We start from the raw sequence: 13,015 nt of genomic DNA, 5'->3' as shown, positions 1-13,015 counted from the left end.
ACCCCCAGGAAAGAAAGAAGTTTGGTATCATCTGGGACCAGGAAGCAAGCCAGTGTCACTGAAACTTAGGGATCAAAGGAAAAGTAGACCTTCAAGCTGGACGGTCAGCCAGAGGCCAGCTCATACAGGACCTTATAGACCATTGAGAAAGAGGCCTGAGAGCAGTAGAAATCACCAGAAGGTTTTAAGCAGGGAAATGGCATGAGTAGATTTTTTTTCTTTCTTCAACTTTTTTTAAGTTTATTTTTTATTTAAATTATCTAATGTTTATACAGAGAGTGTGAGTGGGGAAAGGGTAGAGAGAGAGACACACACACATAGAATCTGAAGCAGGCTCCAGGCTAGCTGTCAGCACAGAGCCCGACGCAGGGCTCAAAATCACAAACCGTGGGATCCTGACCTGAGCCAAAGTCAGAAACTCAACCGACTGAGCCACCCAGGCGCCCCTATTTATTTACTTTTGAGGGAGAGGAGCGAATGTGGGGATGGGCAGAGAGAGAGGGAGAGAGCATCCAAAGCAGGCACCAGCTATCAGCACAGAGCCAGATGTAGGGCTCCATCCCATGACCGTGAGATCATAACCTCAGCAGAAATCAAGAGTTGGATGCTTAACCAACTCCAACTGAGCCACCCAGGTGCCCCATTCAACTTTTTTTTTTTTAATCCATTTACGTGGGGGCGCCTGGGTGGCTTAGTTGGTTAAGCGTCCGACTTTTGCTTAGGTCATGATCTCGTGGTTCGTGGGTTCAGGCCCCGCGTCGGACTCTGTGCTGACTGCCAGCTCAGAGCCTGGAGCCTATTTCAGAGTCCGTGTCTCCCTCTCTCTCTGACCCTCCCCTGCTCACGCTGTCTCTCTCTCTCTCTCTCCTAGAAATTAAAAAAAAAAAAATCCATTTACGTAAGCTCTATACCCAACGTGGGGCTTGACTCACGACCCTGAGATCAAGAATCGCATGCTCCCCCAACTGAGCCAGCCAGCTGCCCCTCTTCAACTTTTTTATTATGGAAAATTTCAAATAAATCCAGAAGTTAGAAAAAACAACCACCACAAAGCCAGCGTACCCTTTTCAGTCTGATTCAGTAATTGTCATTACGTTGAATATCATTTTATCTATCCAACCATCCAGCCTCCTCCTACTCAGACTGTTTTGAAGTAAAATTAAACCCTATATTATTTCAGAGGACCACTTTTAAAAGATTACTCACACTGCTCCGGGCAGAATAGGTTACTGGTGGATTAGAATGGAAGCGGGGAGAGGAGGAGGAATCCATTCAATAGGCCAGGGAAAGATGGCCTGAAATATGGTGGTAGAAGTGGAAATGGTGAAGAGTGGTCAAATCAGGGGATGTTATATATATATTTTTTTTAATTTAAGTGAAACTTTAAAAACTAAGAAACAGTTTTAATGCTTTATCATTTATTTGTGTGAGAAAGTGAGGGAGAGGCAGACAGAGGGAGACACAGAATCTGAAACAGGCTCCAGGCTCTGAGCTGTCAGCACAGAGCCTTATGCGGGGCTCGAACCCACAAGCTGTGAGATCATGACCTGAGCTGAAGTCGGATGCTTAACCAATGAGCCACCCAGATGCCCCAAATTTAAGTGAAACCTTCTTCCAAAGTAAACAAATATGTGTGTGTGTATGTGTGTATACACACACGCACATATAGTATATGTGTATATATATATACACATACATAGTATATACATACATACACATATACACGTGTACTTTTGAAACTATTTTTTATTGTTTCTTCTATCTTAATCACAAGTTAGTTAACAGTGTAGTCTTGGCTTCAGGAGTAGAACCCAGTGATTATCACTTACACTCAACACCCCAGTGTTCATCCCAACAAGTACCTCCTCAGTGCCCATCACCCATTTTTCCCTCCTTCACCCCCCCCATCAACCATCAGTTTGTTCTCTGTATTTGAGTCTCTTTTGGTTTGCCTCCCTCTCTGTTTTTACCTTACTTTTCTGCCCTTCTGCTATGTTCGTCTGTTGTGTTTCTCAAATTCCACATCTGAGTGAAATTATGATATCTGTCTCTCTCTGATGGACTTATTTTGCTTAGCATAATACACTCCAGTTCCATCCACATTGATGCATTAAGATTTTATTTTTCAGTGATCTCTGCATCCAATGTGGGGCTCAGCCTTGCAACCCCAAGATCAAGAGTTACATGCTCTTCCGACAGAGCCCGCCGGGCCCCCCAAATCTGGGGTTATTTTTGATGTAGAACTGACATGAGTTCCCAGTGGACTGGACGTGGGAGTTGAGGGAAATGGAGGCATACCAGGTTTGGGGCTTTAGCAACTGGGCACTGGGGGTGCCTTTCCGTGAGGTGGGGAGGGCTCAGGAGGAGAGGTTGAGGGGGTGGTAGAACCTGTGAGCCTGGAGTCCAGGGGAAGAGCCAGGGCTGCAGATACGGATTTGGGGTCATTAGCACATTGGTGGTATTTACAGGCATGGGCTGGGCTGAGACCCCTAAGGAGAGATGGAGATGAGGAGGTAAGGGCCCAGGCCAGGCCCTGGGACACTGAGAGCGTCAGCATCCATGTGGGGACTCGGGAAGTGCTGAGCGTTGCTCATCAGCTCTGCACACCTCCCCTCCCTAGAAGGAGATCAGTCTTTCTGAGATGCAGGGACACAAAGCAGGGGTGAACAGAGGTTCAGCTCTGCTGGGCCCTTGCGGTGACCGAAGGGAACCTGGCTGTCACATCCCTGAGTAGCTGGGGCCCTCCTCTTTAACAGCCAAATGAGGTGCTCCCTGGTTGTTTGAGAGTCGGTGAGATCTGGGGTTCAAGCAGTTGCCAGTCTCTACCCTCGCCCCACTCCAGTCTCTCAAATCTGAGACCTCACCGTCTCCTCAGCTAAAATGGATAACAGAGCACGTGGCCTGAGGGGGTCCCCGGCAGCTGTGTGGTCCCATGGGAAGACGGGACCACTGAGTCCCGGGAGTGAGCAGGTGCTGTGAGGGACGAGCGGGCCCCGAGCCTACCTTGTCCTCAGGTGCTCGAGGGTGGTCAGCCGACCTGCGCCAACCCGCCTGCCCGCCCGGAGCCTCACGCTGCTGCCCCAGCGGTACGGAGCCGTCTTCTGGGAGAGCCTTAGCCAAAGGCCCAGGTGGGTAGAGACAGCAAAGCGGCAGGGGAGGGAAGGCTGTATAATTTTAAACTAAGCCCTGGGCAGTGAGCCGCAGTCTGGGGACAGCTGGCCCACTGGCTGACGGACGCCGTAGCAACTACTGCCAGACAGACAGGTGGTCGGGACGGGCCGTCAGAGAAACAATACGGACGGGGGTGTCCTCTCTGCACGTAGCTCCCCGTTTGTGCTTTACAGTCCCACCTGGACAGAAGAACAGAACGTCCCTTCCCTGCTGGTAGGACAAACTCTGGCCTTTTACAGCACCTCTTGGTTAAAATGCACCCCCCACAGTTCTACCCTCAGCCCTCATCACCTCTGCCCTCCCTGCCCCACCACCAGCGCACTGACCACGCCCTCCTTTCTATGCATGGTCACCGTGTTTTCCAGATCAAGCCTGTGTTGTCACGATCTGGGCTCCCCAAGACCCCCGGCTCCTTATTTCAGTCCAAGCTCTCCGAGACCCGGTCCTGCCCTCTAGCCCCTGCCCCCCCCCATTCTCCGGCACAGAGAGCCGGGTGCTCGCAGCCTCAGCCGGGCCTCTACTCCCTTGAGGGGCTCCCACCCCCTGAGGTGCTCTGCAGAAGGAAGAGGAGGAGGCCACCTTTGGCGGGAATGCAGCAGGGACCTGCTGGCACCCCGGCCCAAGTGAGGGCTGTCACTTATCACCTGGAGGACCTAAGGAGGCGGCAGAGAGTCATCAATGAGTAAGGAAGGACACCTGGGCAGGGTCTGGGGACAGGAGGGTCTGAGCTAAGGAAGGGGTGGAGGGCTTCGAAGGACGCGGAGGCTGAATGGGAAGAAGGCCTGACTTGGTGCAGAACGTCCCCGTGCGGAGCGGGCAGCGCGCTGAGCGTGCAGGCTGAGCCTGGGGAGCTGGGCTCGGTGGAAACTGGGTCACGGGGGCAGGAAAGCAGTCCACTGACCTGCAGGGTGGTGGGCAGCCAGAGGCCACCCCTGGGTCCCCGGACGGAGGGTGCCTCCGTCCGAGGGCAGCAGGGACTGGGGGCGGAGGGTCGGAAGACAGGCGATGCCACCTCCGGGTTGAAGGAAGTATCTCAGGGCAGTAAGGTGAAGCCTCTTGAGGCAGGAAGCTTGGCCTCCGGGCGCCCCGTTCCTAAGCCTCCAATCCCCACAGACTGAAGAAGGCCCAGTGGGGCGACGTGGGGGCCGCACCTGAGCCCCTGGCACCCGCCGCTGCCGACTGCGGAGTCCCCAGCACCGCCGAGGACCCGGGCCTGGAGGAGGCGAGGGCGGCCCATCCACAGGAGGGGGGCCGCCATGCCACCGCTGCCAGGGCCCAGGTCTGCTGGACGAGCCGGGCTGGGTGCTGGAGGGTGATGGGCATGGACGCCCAGGGGTGGGTCGGGTGGCTGGATTGGAGAGGCACAAACACAGGGGGCGAGAGCGGGATGGGGGGGCGCCTGGGCAGGGGGGGTGCGAGGACACCCGGAGGGACCTCCTTTCCCGTTCCTCCCTTCCATTCCGCACTTCTCTCATCCTTACAGCTGCTCTGGTCGCCCTGGAGCCCCCTGGGCCAGGGGGGGGCCGGGGTCCCCAGACGACTGGGCTCTCTGGCCTCCTACAGCACTGTCCCAGCGGCCAGCAACCGCCTCCACGCCCCCTGGGGCGCGGAGGTGCAGTCCGAAGAGTAAGGAGGGACCCTCAGGCCCTAGGTGCCCGCGCGCTGCCTGGGAGGGGGGGGCTCGCTGGCAGACCTGGAGCCCCCCCGTGTGACGCCGGGGCCTTATCCCTTCCGCAGCCTCTGCCAGCTACCTCCCCGCGCCTGGCACTGGGCGCTAACAGCCCCCTTAGCCGCCCGTGTCAAGCCACCCCCACAGGGCTCCCCACTGCCTGTCTCCCCGCCGCCCCGCCGGCTGGCACTGTGTTCTTTGCTCTGCTCGGGTATTAAAAATAAAGCGCGTTGAGCCCAAAGTGTCTTTCTGCCCGTGGAGCAGTGATGGCGAGGCTGGCGGGCACGGNCCTGGCGGAGCCGTAGCCGCGAGCGCGCGCTGAGAGCATCCTCCCGCTTCCATCTGTGCCCTCGGGAGGGTGGGGGCCCAGGCTGGAGCCCGGCGGGTAGATGGGGTACGGTGGGCCTGGAGGCCGGGGGCAAGCAGCGGCGCTTGGGGAGAGAGCTGGTGGGGGAGGGGTGGGAGGCCGTCGGCCTCAGAGTGGAGGATGGGTCGTCCTGAGGGAGGGAAGCCGGGGTCTGGGTACCTGGCCCAGATCCTCCCCGGCCCTGACCGACCTGGAGGAGAGGGCATAGGTTAGGCTCCGTCGTCAGATCGGCCCTTCCCCTTGCAAATATCAAGTCGAGAAGGAACTCAGGGTGTGTCTTGTAAGGCCTAGCTCTCCCGCGGACTTGGATCTCCCGCCCTCCCCCAGTGTCGGGGCTCTCCTCTGCCCAACCATCCTCCAAGGACCGGGTGCCCGGAGTGCCACCCCCAGGCCCTGACCCCACCATAGCCCCGGCCTCCACAAGACCCCCCCAACACACACACACTCTGGGGCCTCTGAAGCGCCAGCCCACCAGCCCCCTCCCCCACCTCACTTGTCTCCCGTCTGGGAGGGGGTGCCTCCCCACTGCTGCTGGTTCCTGGCACCAGGTCTGGAGCCCCCTCTGCGGGTTCCCGGCTCTGCTCCCCTGCCTCTGTCCAGCTCCTTCCCCCCGGCCTCCTCATCTTCCCTGGGCATCTCGCCCCAGCTCCACAGGCCTCTCTGTCTCATCCTCCTCATCCCGGGTCAGCGTGGGCCTTCTGCCTGTGACCTTGTTCTCTGCCTTCCCAGCACAGACTCCCCCTCCCCCCGGCCTCTCAGGCCGGGGGTGACCTTGCCCCCTGGAGCCCTCACCATGAATACCAAGGACACCACCGAGGTTGCTGGTGAGTATGCAGTCTGTGGTGACCCTCAGTTCCTGGTTCCTGGGTCCCTGCTCTCCTTGTCCTGTTCCAGATGCTCCCAGCGCTTTGGATTCGGCCCTCGTACCCTGGGCCATCACAGAGGTGTCGGGGGCCGCCCCCTAAGCCCTGCCTTCTGCTTCCCTCCAGAGAACAGCCACCACCTGAAGATCTTTCTCCCCAAGAAGCTGCTGGAGTGTCTTCCTCGCTGTCCGCTGCTGCCTCCAGAGCGGCTTCGCTGGAATACAAATGAGGTTCTCCAGGGAGCCCCAGGGGAGGAGGGCCAGTCCCTGGGGGGGAGGCCGGGGTGGGGGTGGGGGTCTTCCTGTGTGTCCGTGCTCCTCAGCGCACAATATCGCTCTAAGCTTTTTCCGGGTCATGGAGGAGGTAGAAAGACCTGAATCTCGTAGGAGCTCACTTCTGGGCACATCCACCTGGGTAAAAATAACAGCTACCACATACAGAATCTTCCTTACAAACATAGCACTGTGCTGAGCGCTTGACCTGCGTTATTTCATCCAGTCCTCGAACCACCCTGTGGCCCGGACACTATCGTCATCCCCACGCGGTAGAGGAGGAAACTGGTCTACCTTGTGGAGTGTATTTGAGTGTAGAGCTGTGCTTTTAACCCCCACCAACATTGGCTCCTTCTGGAGGCACGGCCCCTGTGTTACACACCTTCTGTGCTCCGCACGCCAATAGGTTGTGTGCTCTTGCTGCTCAGTCATCACCGACTTGATTAATTCGTTACACGAGCATCGTCAGTAAAAGAGCATATGTGGGTGGTGGTGTTAAAAGTGCAGGAAGAATAAGGGCAGTGAGCAGGGCTTCTCGGAGATCTGGGGAGGGGTTTGCTCTATGCGACGGCTAGGAGGTCCAGGCGCAGCAGGCTGTGGGACACCGACACGCAGGAGCTGACTGCTCAGGGCGTGTTCAGAGAAGAATCGATGGACCAGCCCGGTAGGAATGGCAGGTGGAATAAAGGTAAACAGGGGGAGCGGCGATTCGATCCCTGGTCTGAGAGAACCTTGGAGCCGGGCTGAGGAATCCGGAATTCCTGGCGGTGTCGAGCCTTTGAGCTTTTTTGGGTCAGGAGATGGTAAGAGGATGGAATTTAGAAAGAGTGAAACAATAGGGCCGCGCGAAGAGCTGATGATGAAGAGATGGGACTGGACCCCAAGATCAAGGCCCTTGTCTCAGATGGAGCCGGGATTCTTAGGAGGCCGTGGTCCTGGCTCGGAGCACCCCGGTCGCCAGCCCCCACTGGCCGCCGGAACTCAGCAGAGAGTGGGGCCGAGGGCCGTGAGCAGGAGGCCAGGCTCCGAGTCTGCGAAGGGGACCCCCTGCCTGAGCGCCCCTGTCTTGCAGGAGATTGCGTCCTATCTGATCACCTTCGAGAAGCATGACGAGTGGCTGTCCTGTGCCCCAAAGACAAGGTGAGCTTTGCGAGGTGGGGAGCGGCAGGGGGTCCCGGGTCCTGTTCCCCGAACACAGGGCCAAGCCTTCCCTCCCCAGGCCTCAGAACGGCTCCATCATCCTCTACAACCGCAAGAAGGTGAAGTACCGGAAAGATGGTTACCTCTGGAAGAAGCGCAAGGACGGGAAGACCACCCGCGAGGACCACATGAAGCTGAAAGTCCAGGGCATGGAGGTGAGCCGGGCGCCAGCCGTCTTTCCTCCGCCGGGTCTGGGCCTTGCAGGGCTGTGACCTGGTCCCCTGCCCGGCCCCCCCTTCCTTTCTCACCCCCGTGGGTGGCGCGGCTGCCTCCCCGAGCAGCTCTCTGGGACGAGGCTCCTGGGAGGGCACCAGCCCCCCTGGCTTCTCCTGGATTCCCTCGGGCGTCCGCGTCCGGAACCTCCGAGCACAAGTTTCTCTCCCTCCTCCCAGTGTCCAGACAGCCCCTCCCCCGCCTCCAGGCCGGACCCCGTCAGGGTGCTGGGCCTGGGAAGGCGCGTGGGGAGCCCCCGGGGGTGGGGGGTGGGTCGGGGGAAGAGCAGCTGCTGGAAAGGTTGGGATTCCTGCAAAGGGACTGAGCAGAGGAGGAGTCGGGGAGCAGACTAGCCCTCCCCCCACCCCAGCCTGTCTCCTGGCAGTGTCTCTATGGCTGCTACGTTCACTCTTCCATCGTCCCCACATTCCATCGGCGCTGCTACTGGCTGCTCCAGGTGAGGCCGCAGGGCTCAGGGGGCCGGGCGCTGTCAGTGGGGACCCGGGCCTGGGGAGGGGAGGGGAGGGAATGGAGAAAGCCACGGCTCGAGGGTGAGACTGGGGTGGGGGGTGAGGCTGGGGCGCCTGGGAAGAAGGCGAGGCCTAGTAACCCGAGACCCCTCCCCCGGGCCCCACGGCGCGGTGTGTGCGGCTTGTGCTCTCAGAACCCCGACATCGTACTTGTGCACTACCTGAACGTCCCGGCCTTGGAAGACTGCGGAAAGGGCTGCAGCCCCATGTTTTGCTCCATCAGCAGTGACCGTCGCGAGNCTCCCGCCGTGTCCTGAGGTCTGGGAACCCATAGAGGGGGCTGGAGGACGGTTGGTAGTTGCACGTCCAAGCCACTTTGAGGCAGCTGCCCGGAGGCCTTGGAGTGCGTCAGGTGCTGGGAGAAGCCGGCGGGCGCTCTGTGAACTGTTTGTGCGAGTCCCATAGCACCCCGCCCCCGCCCCACCCCCACAGTCCACGGCATCAAGTGGAGCTGTGGGAATGGCACGGAGGAGTTCTCCGTAGAGCAGCTGGTGCAGCAGATCCTGGACACCCACCCGACCAAGCCCGCACCCCGAACCCACGCCTGCCTGTGCAGTGGGGGCCTCGGTTAGTGACCCCTGCCCCCCCTCCCCACCTAGCCATGCCGCGCCCCCTCAGCCAGCGTTTGCATGCAGAGTTGCATGTCTCTTGCATGTTCCGGAAAGCTGGGCAGCAGGAGCAGAGGCCTTCCCGTCTGGGTGCACGCTGGCTCCTTTCCCTGGAGCTCCGGCAGCCCCAGCTCCTCCTCTGTCTCCGACCCGTAGCGACTCCGGGCCACCCCCGCCCGGCCGCTGACGCCCAGCTGGTACCGCCTCGGTTCTGTTCTCTTGTCCTTTTTCTGTGCCTTTCCCGGGTCTCTCAGCTGCTCTTCCTGCGCGCTCCCGCAGGCCTGTTAATTTGGGGGGAAGGGGAACCGCTTCTGCCTCCCAGTGGCTACAGTCGGTATTTCACCTCATCCACCCGCAAACGGTGGGGAAATTCCTGGGGGCTGCTGGTAAGGGAAGCTGGAGATCAAGAGTCTTTTCCCTTTTCTCCTCCTGCCCTTTCCCAATGCAGGTTCCGGGAGCCTCACCCACAAATGCAGCAGCACGAAACACCGCATCATCTCTCCCAAAGTGGAGCCCCGAGCTTTAACCCTGACCTCTGTCCCCCACCCCCACCCCCCTGAGCCTCCTCCGCTGATCACCCCTCTTCCTCCAGAGGTCCCCAAGGCACATACTTCCCCTTCTTCCTCTTCTTCTACTTCCTCAGGCTTTGCGGAACCCCTAGAAATCAGGCCCAGCCCGCCCGCCTCCCGAGGGGGGTCCTCCCGGGGGGGCACCGCAATCCTCCTCCTGACGGGACTGGAGCAGCGCGCTGGGGGCTTGACGCCCACCAGGCACTTGGCCCCGCAGGCTGGCCCCAGGCCTCCCGTGAGCCTGGCTGTGGTTGTAGGATCCGAGCCCCCTGCCCCACCAGCTCCTCCCAGCCCCGCTTTTGACCCCGATCGTTTTCTCAACAGCCCCCAGAGGGGCCAGACATACGGAGGGGGCCAGGGGGTGAGCCCGGACTTCCCCGAGGCAGAGGGCGCACACACCCCGTGCCCTGCCCTAGAGCCCGCTGCTGCCCTGGAGCCCCAGGCAGCTTCCCGGGGTCCCCCTCCACCGCCCCCGGGAGCAGCTGGGAGACGAGAGAACTGCTTCNCCCCCACCCGCACCCTCCCCCCCTCCGCCCCCGCCCTCCCCTGCCCCCTTGGAGCCAGCAGGCAGGGGAGGCAGAGGGGAGGCCTTGTTTGGAGGAGCTGCAGGGGCCGGCGAACTGGAGCCCTTCGGTCTTTCATCATTCCCTGACCTCATGGGAGAGCTCATCAGCGACGAGGCCCCAGGCGCCCCCGCCCCAGCTGCCCCGCTCTCTCCGGCTCTTAGCAGCATCACGGACTTCTCCCCAGAGTGGTCCTACCCGGAGGTGAGCCTCAGGCCGCCGTCCCCTCCCCCTCCCCCTCCCACGCTGCCACCTGGTTTCCCTCACTTTGGCCACTTGCTCGTCATCCCTGTCTCCTTCGTTAGCCCTCCCTCCTCCCCTCCCCCCTGCGGGCTAGGTGTAGTTGTGTGGGTCCCCCAGGTGCCTGGGGGGCGCTGTGCTCTGGTGACTGTGTCACGGGCAGGGCAGTGGGGGAGCCCAGCCTGGAGAGAACGCGGCCGCTGGTGGTGGCGGACCGTGGGAAGCTGAGAGTCCGCCTTCAGCAGCCTAGAAGTTGCGCTCGCTCTCAGCTGCCCCAGAGAGGGGAAGGACCGTGGGAGCCTCGGGCAAGGGAAGCAGTGGGTTCCCCATTCTGGGCAGGAGCGTCGTGAGGAGGGACAGGCTAGCTGACCTCACCCTGCTGTGACCCGCCCAGTCCGTGCACCCGGAATCTAGCACAGGGCCCACCCTGCAGCACGCGTGCCTTCAGGCTCTAGGCTGATGCAGGGGTGCGGCAGCGAGCGCCCCACGGGGTTCCGGTCACACAGCTCCCACCCTCTCTCTGCAGGGTGGGGTCAAGGTGCTCATCACAGGTCCCTGGACAGAGGCCGCCGAGCATTACTCCTGTGTCTTCGATCACATCGCAGTGCCAGGCTCACTCGTCCAGCCTGGTGTCTTGCGCTGCTACTGTCCTGGTATGGGGACCAGGGACGGCACGGGGACTGGGACAGCAGGCTGGCGTATGGGCAGTTAGGTTCCAGCAAGCGCTGGGAACGACTCTGTGGGGTCTTGAGGCTGAGCCCGTGTCCCCACAGGGGCTTATGTGTCAGAAGGGCTAGGCCCCGGGCTAAGGAGCCTAGTCCTCAGCTCACTGGTGACCTTGGATAGGTCCGCTCCTTTTTTGGGCCCAAGGCCTCCGCTCCTGTGAGGTCAGGCATTTGACCCGCCGGGCCTCCAGTGTCCATGCAGGCCTCTGGCTGGGCTCAAGGCCGTCTCTGGCCGCTCTCAAGGGAGCTCTTGGGAGCACGGGAAGGGAGGCGTGTTGGTCTCCTTCAAGCAGTCCTGGACTGAAGCACGTTCCCTTCTAGACCCGGGCTGGCTGGTACAGTAGCCATCAGCCACAGTGTAAAATGTGGCTCCTGACTCTCACTAACCACGTTTTGAGTGTTTGGTAGCCACATGTGGCTTCGCGCTGCCCCACTGGAGGGCGTGGACACAGAACCTCCCCACGGAGGTGGTCTGCCGTCACCTTGCCTCCTCACCATGCACCCAACAGTCAGCGTTACCAGGGCCTCGGGGGCCACCGGAGTGACAGGATTGTGTGGCCTGCCCCCCTGCACCGCAGCAGCCCGATTCCGCGGTGCATGGAAGGAGAGGGGAGCTCAGAGAGGCTGGGTATCGGGGATCGTTTTGGCCTCTAGTCTTGGGACCAGGGCCTGGCGGTTTCATTCTCAAGGCCACAGATGTGGAGAGCCTGGGACACAGCTCTCATTAGACGCTGCTGGTGAGCAGCTGTTTCTTTTCTCCTGGCCTTGTAAGGGGTTATGACCTCTGGACCCTGACCTTGGGGGATCAAACTTGTTTATAAGTGTAGGAGTCTCCGGCCCCCAGCTTCCAGGCCTTGGTGCTGAATAAGGAACATCTTAACCACAGAGTCTGCAGTCCCAGGTATCTCTGGCCTGTAGTAGGTTTTAAGTTTTTTTTTTTGGCACCCTAATGTTTTATTTATTTCTAGGAGAGAGAGAGAGAGAGACAGCGTGAGCAGGGGAGGGTCAGAGAGAGAGGGAGTCACAGACTGAAACAGGCTCCAGGCTCTGAGCTGGCAGTCAGCACAGAGCCCGACGCGGGGCTCGAACCCACGAACCGCGAGATCATGACCTAAGCGAAAGTCGGACGCTTAACCGACTAAGCCACCCAGGCACCCCAGGTTTTAAGTTCTTGAATGAAAGGAGTCCCTTCCCCATCAGGACCAAAGCCACTTAAGTCGGGGCTTCTTGGCTCACAGCACGGGCGGAGGGGAGCCAGCTATGAAATGATGGTGTGTGGCCTTCACATGGGGGCCAGAGGAGGAGCCAGGGAGAGAGCCCACCTTGCTGACCCTGCCCTCCCCAGCCCATGAGGTGGGGCTGGTGTCTTTGCAGGTGGCGGGGCGGGAGGGGCCCCTTTCCGCCTCTGTGCTCTTCGAGTATCGAGCCCGCCGGTTCCTGTCACTGCCTAGTACTCAGCTTGACTGGTTGTCACTGGACGGTGAGTACTTAGCCCTCTGACCCCTTTGGGCTTCCGACTCCCTCCGGCCCCACAGCCTTTGAGGAGGACATGCTCCACGAGCCCTCAGGACTCGGGGGGCCACCACCCAGCCCCCGACTTAGCACCCCTTCCCCAGCACCTGCTTCATTGGTCATTTCCAAATGCAGCAGCCACTGCCCCCCACCCCCTCTTCCCCAGAAACTTTGGAGCCAGCTCTTGGCCTGCCCTGTGTCCCAGAGATGGGCGCTGGGCAGGCGAGGCCAGGCGGTGGGGGAGGGCCAGGGTGCGGGGCCGTGCCTGGGGTGTGCACAAGTGTATGAGTGTATCCATACGTGTATTTAAATCTCCTTAGGATTCTCCCCTCTAGCTAGGAAGATGGGTGTTTGCTGTAAAAGGATAACAGAAAAGCATGTGCTAGGACACGAAAAATGCCGGTGACATTCGCCTTTAATACACTTTCTTACACAGAGACGCAGGCACTGACACGTGTGTGTGTCCCTGTGGCTTCCGGCAGTCTCCCCACCTGCTTCTCCTGGTCCTGCTGT

At 60.1% G+C, this 13,015-nt stretch overlaps 2 protein-coding genes across 7 annotated transcripts in view; both read left to right on the top strand.

The window, feature by feature from the left end:
* INCA1 (inhibitor of CDK, cyclin A1 interacting protein 1) overlaps positions 1-5,072 on the top strand; it is a 6,362-nt gene extending 1,290 nt beyond the window's left edge. Inside the window, exons 2-6 of one of the 6 annotated variants that reach the window (XM_077746644.1) lie at positions 3,015-3,128; positions 3,345-3,384; positions 3,702-3,853; positions 4,285-4,450; positions 4,655-5,072. In XM_077746644.1, the coding sequence (XP_077602770.1) occupies positions 3,015-3,128; positions 3,345-3,384; positions 3,702-3,853; positions 4,285-4,450; positions 4,655-4,801 (619 nt within the window). In that variant the 3' untranslated portion in view covers positions 4,802-5,072. Of the gene's footprint in view, positions 1-3,014; positions 3,129-3,323; positions 3,385-3,536; positions 3,854-4,284; positions 4,451-4,654 lie in introns of all 6 variants that reach the window. The other 5 variants (XM_077746642.1, XM_077746640.1, XM_077746643.1 and 2 more) reach the window with 5 other exon arrangements.
* An 860-nt stretch (positions 5,073-5,932) lies between these two features.
* CAMTA2 (calmodulin binding transcription activator 2) overlaps positions 5,933-13,015 on the top strand; it is a 12,461-nt gene continuing 5,378 nt past the window's right edge. The window contains 12 exon segments of the mRNA XM_077746901.1: positions 5,933-6,031; positions 6,197-6,300; positions 7,415-7,482; positions 7,562-7,697; positions 8,141-8,212; positions 8,420-8,535; positions 8,638-8,675; positions 8,718-8,852; positions 9,342-9,966; positions 9,968-10,229; positions 10,792-10,918; positions 12,336-12,470. Coding sequence (XP_077603027.1) covers positions 6,001-6,031; positions 6,197-6,300; positions 7,415-7,482; positions 7,562-7,697; positions 8,141-8,212; positions 8,420-8,535; positions 8,638-8,675; positions 8,718-8,852; positions 9,342-9,966; positions 9,968-10,229; positions 10,792-10,918; positions 12,336-12,470 — 1,849 coding nt within the window. The 5' untranslated portion in view covers positions 5,933-6,000.

This window comes from Crocuta crocuta, unplaced genomic scaffold (assembly GCF_008692635.1).
Source record: "Crocuta crocuta isolate KB4526 unplaced genomic scaffold, BGI_CrCroc_1.0 scaffold139, whole genome shotgun sequence".
NCBI lineage: Eukaryota > Metazoa > Chordata > Mammalia > Carnivora > Hyaenidae > Crocuta > Crocuta crocuta.
Note: the sequence above shows the minus strand (reverse complement) of the source record. Positions and strands in the feature narration are given on the sequence as shown.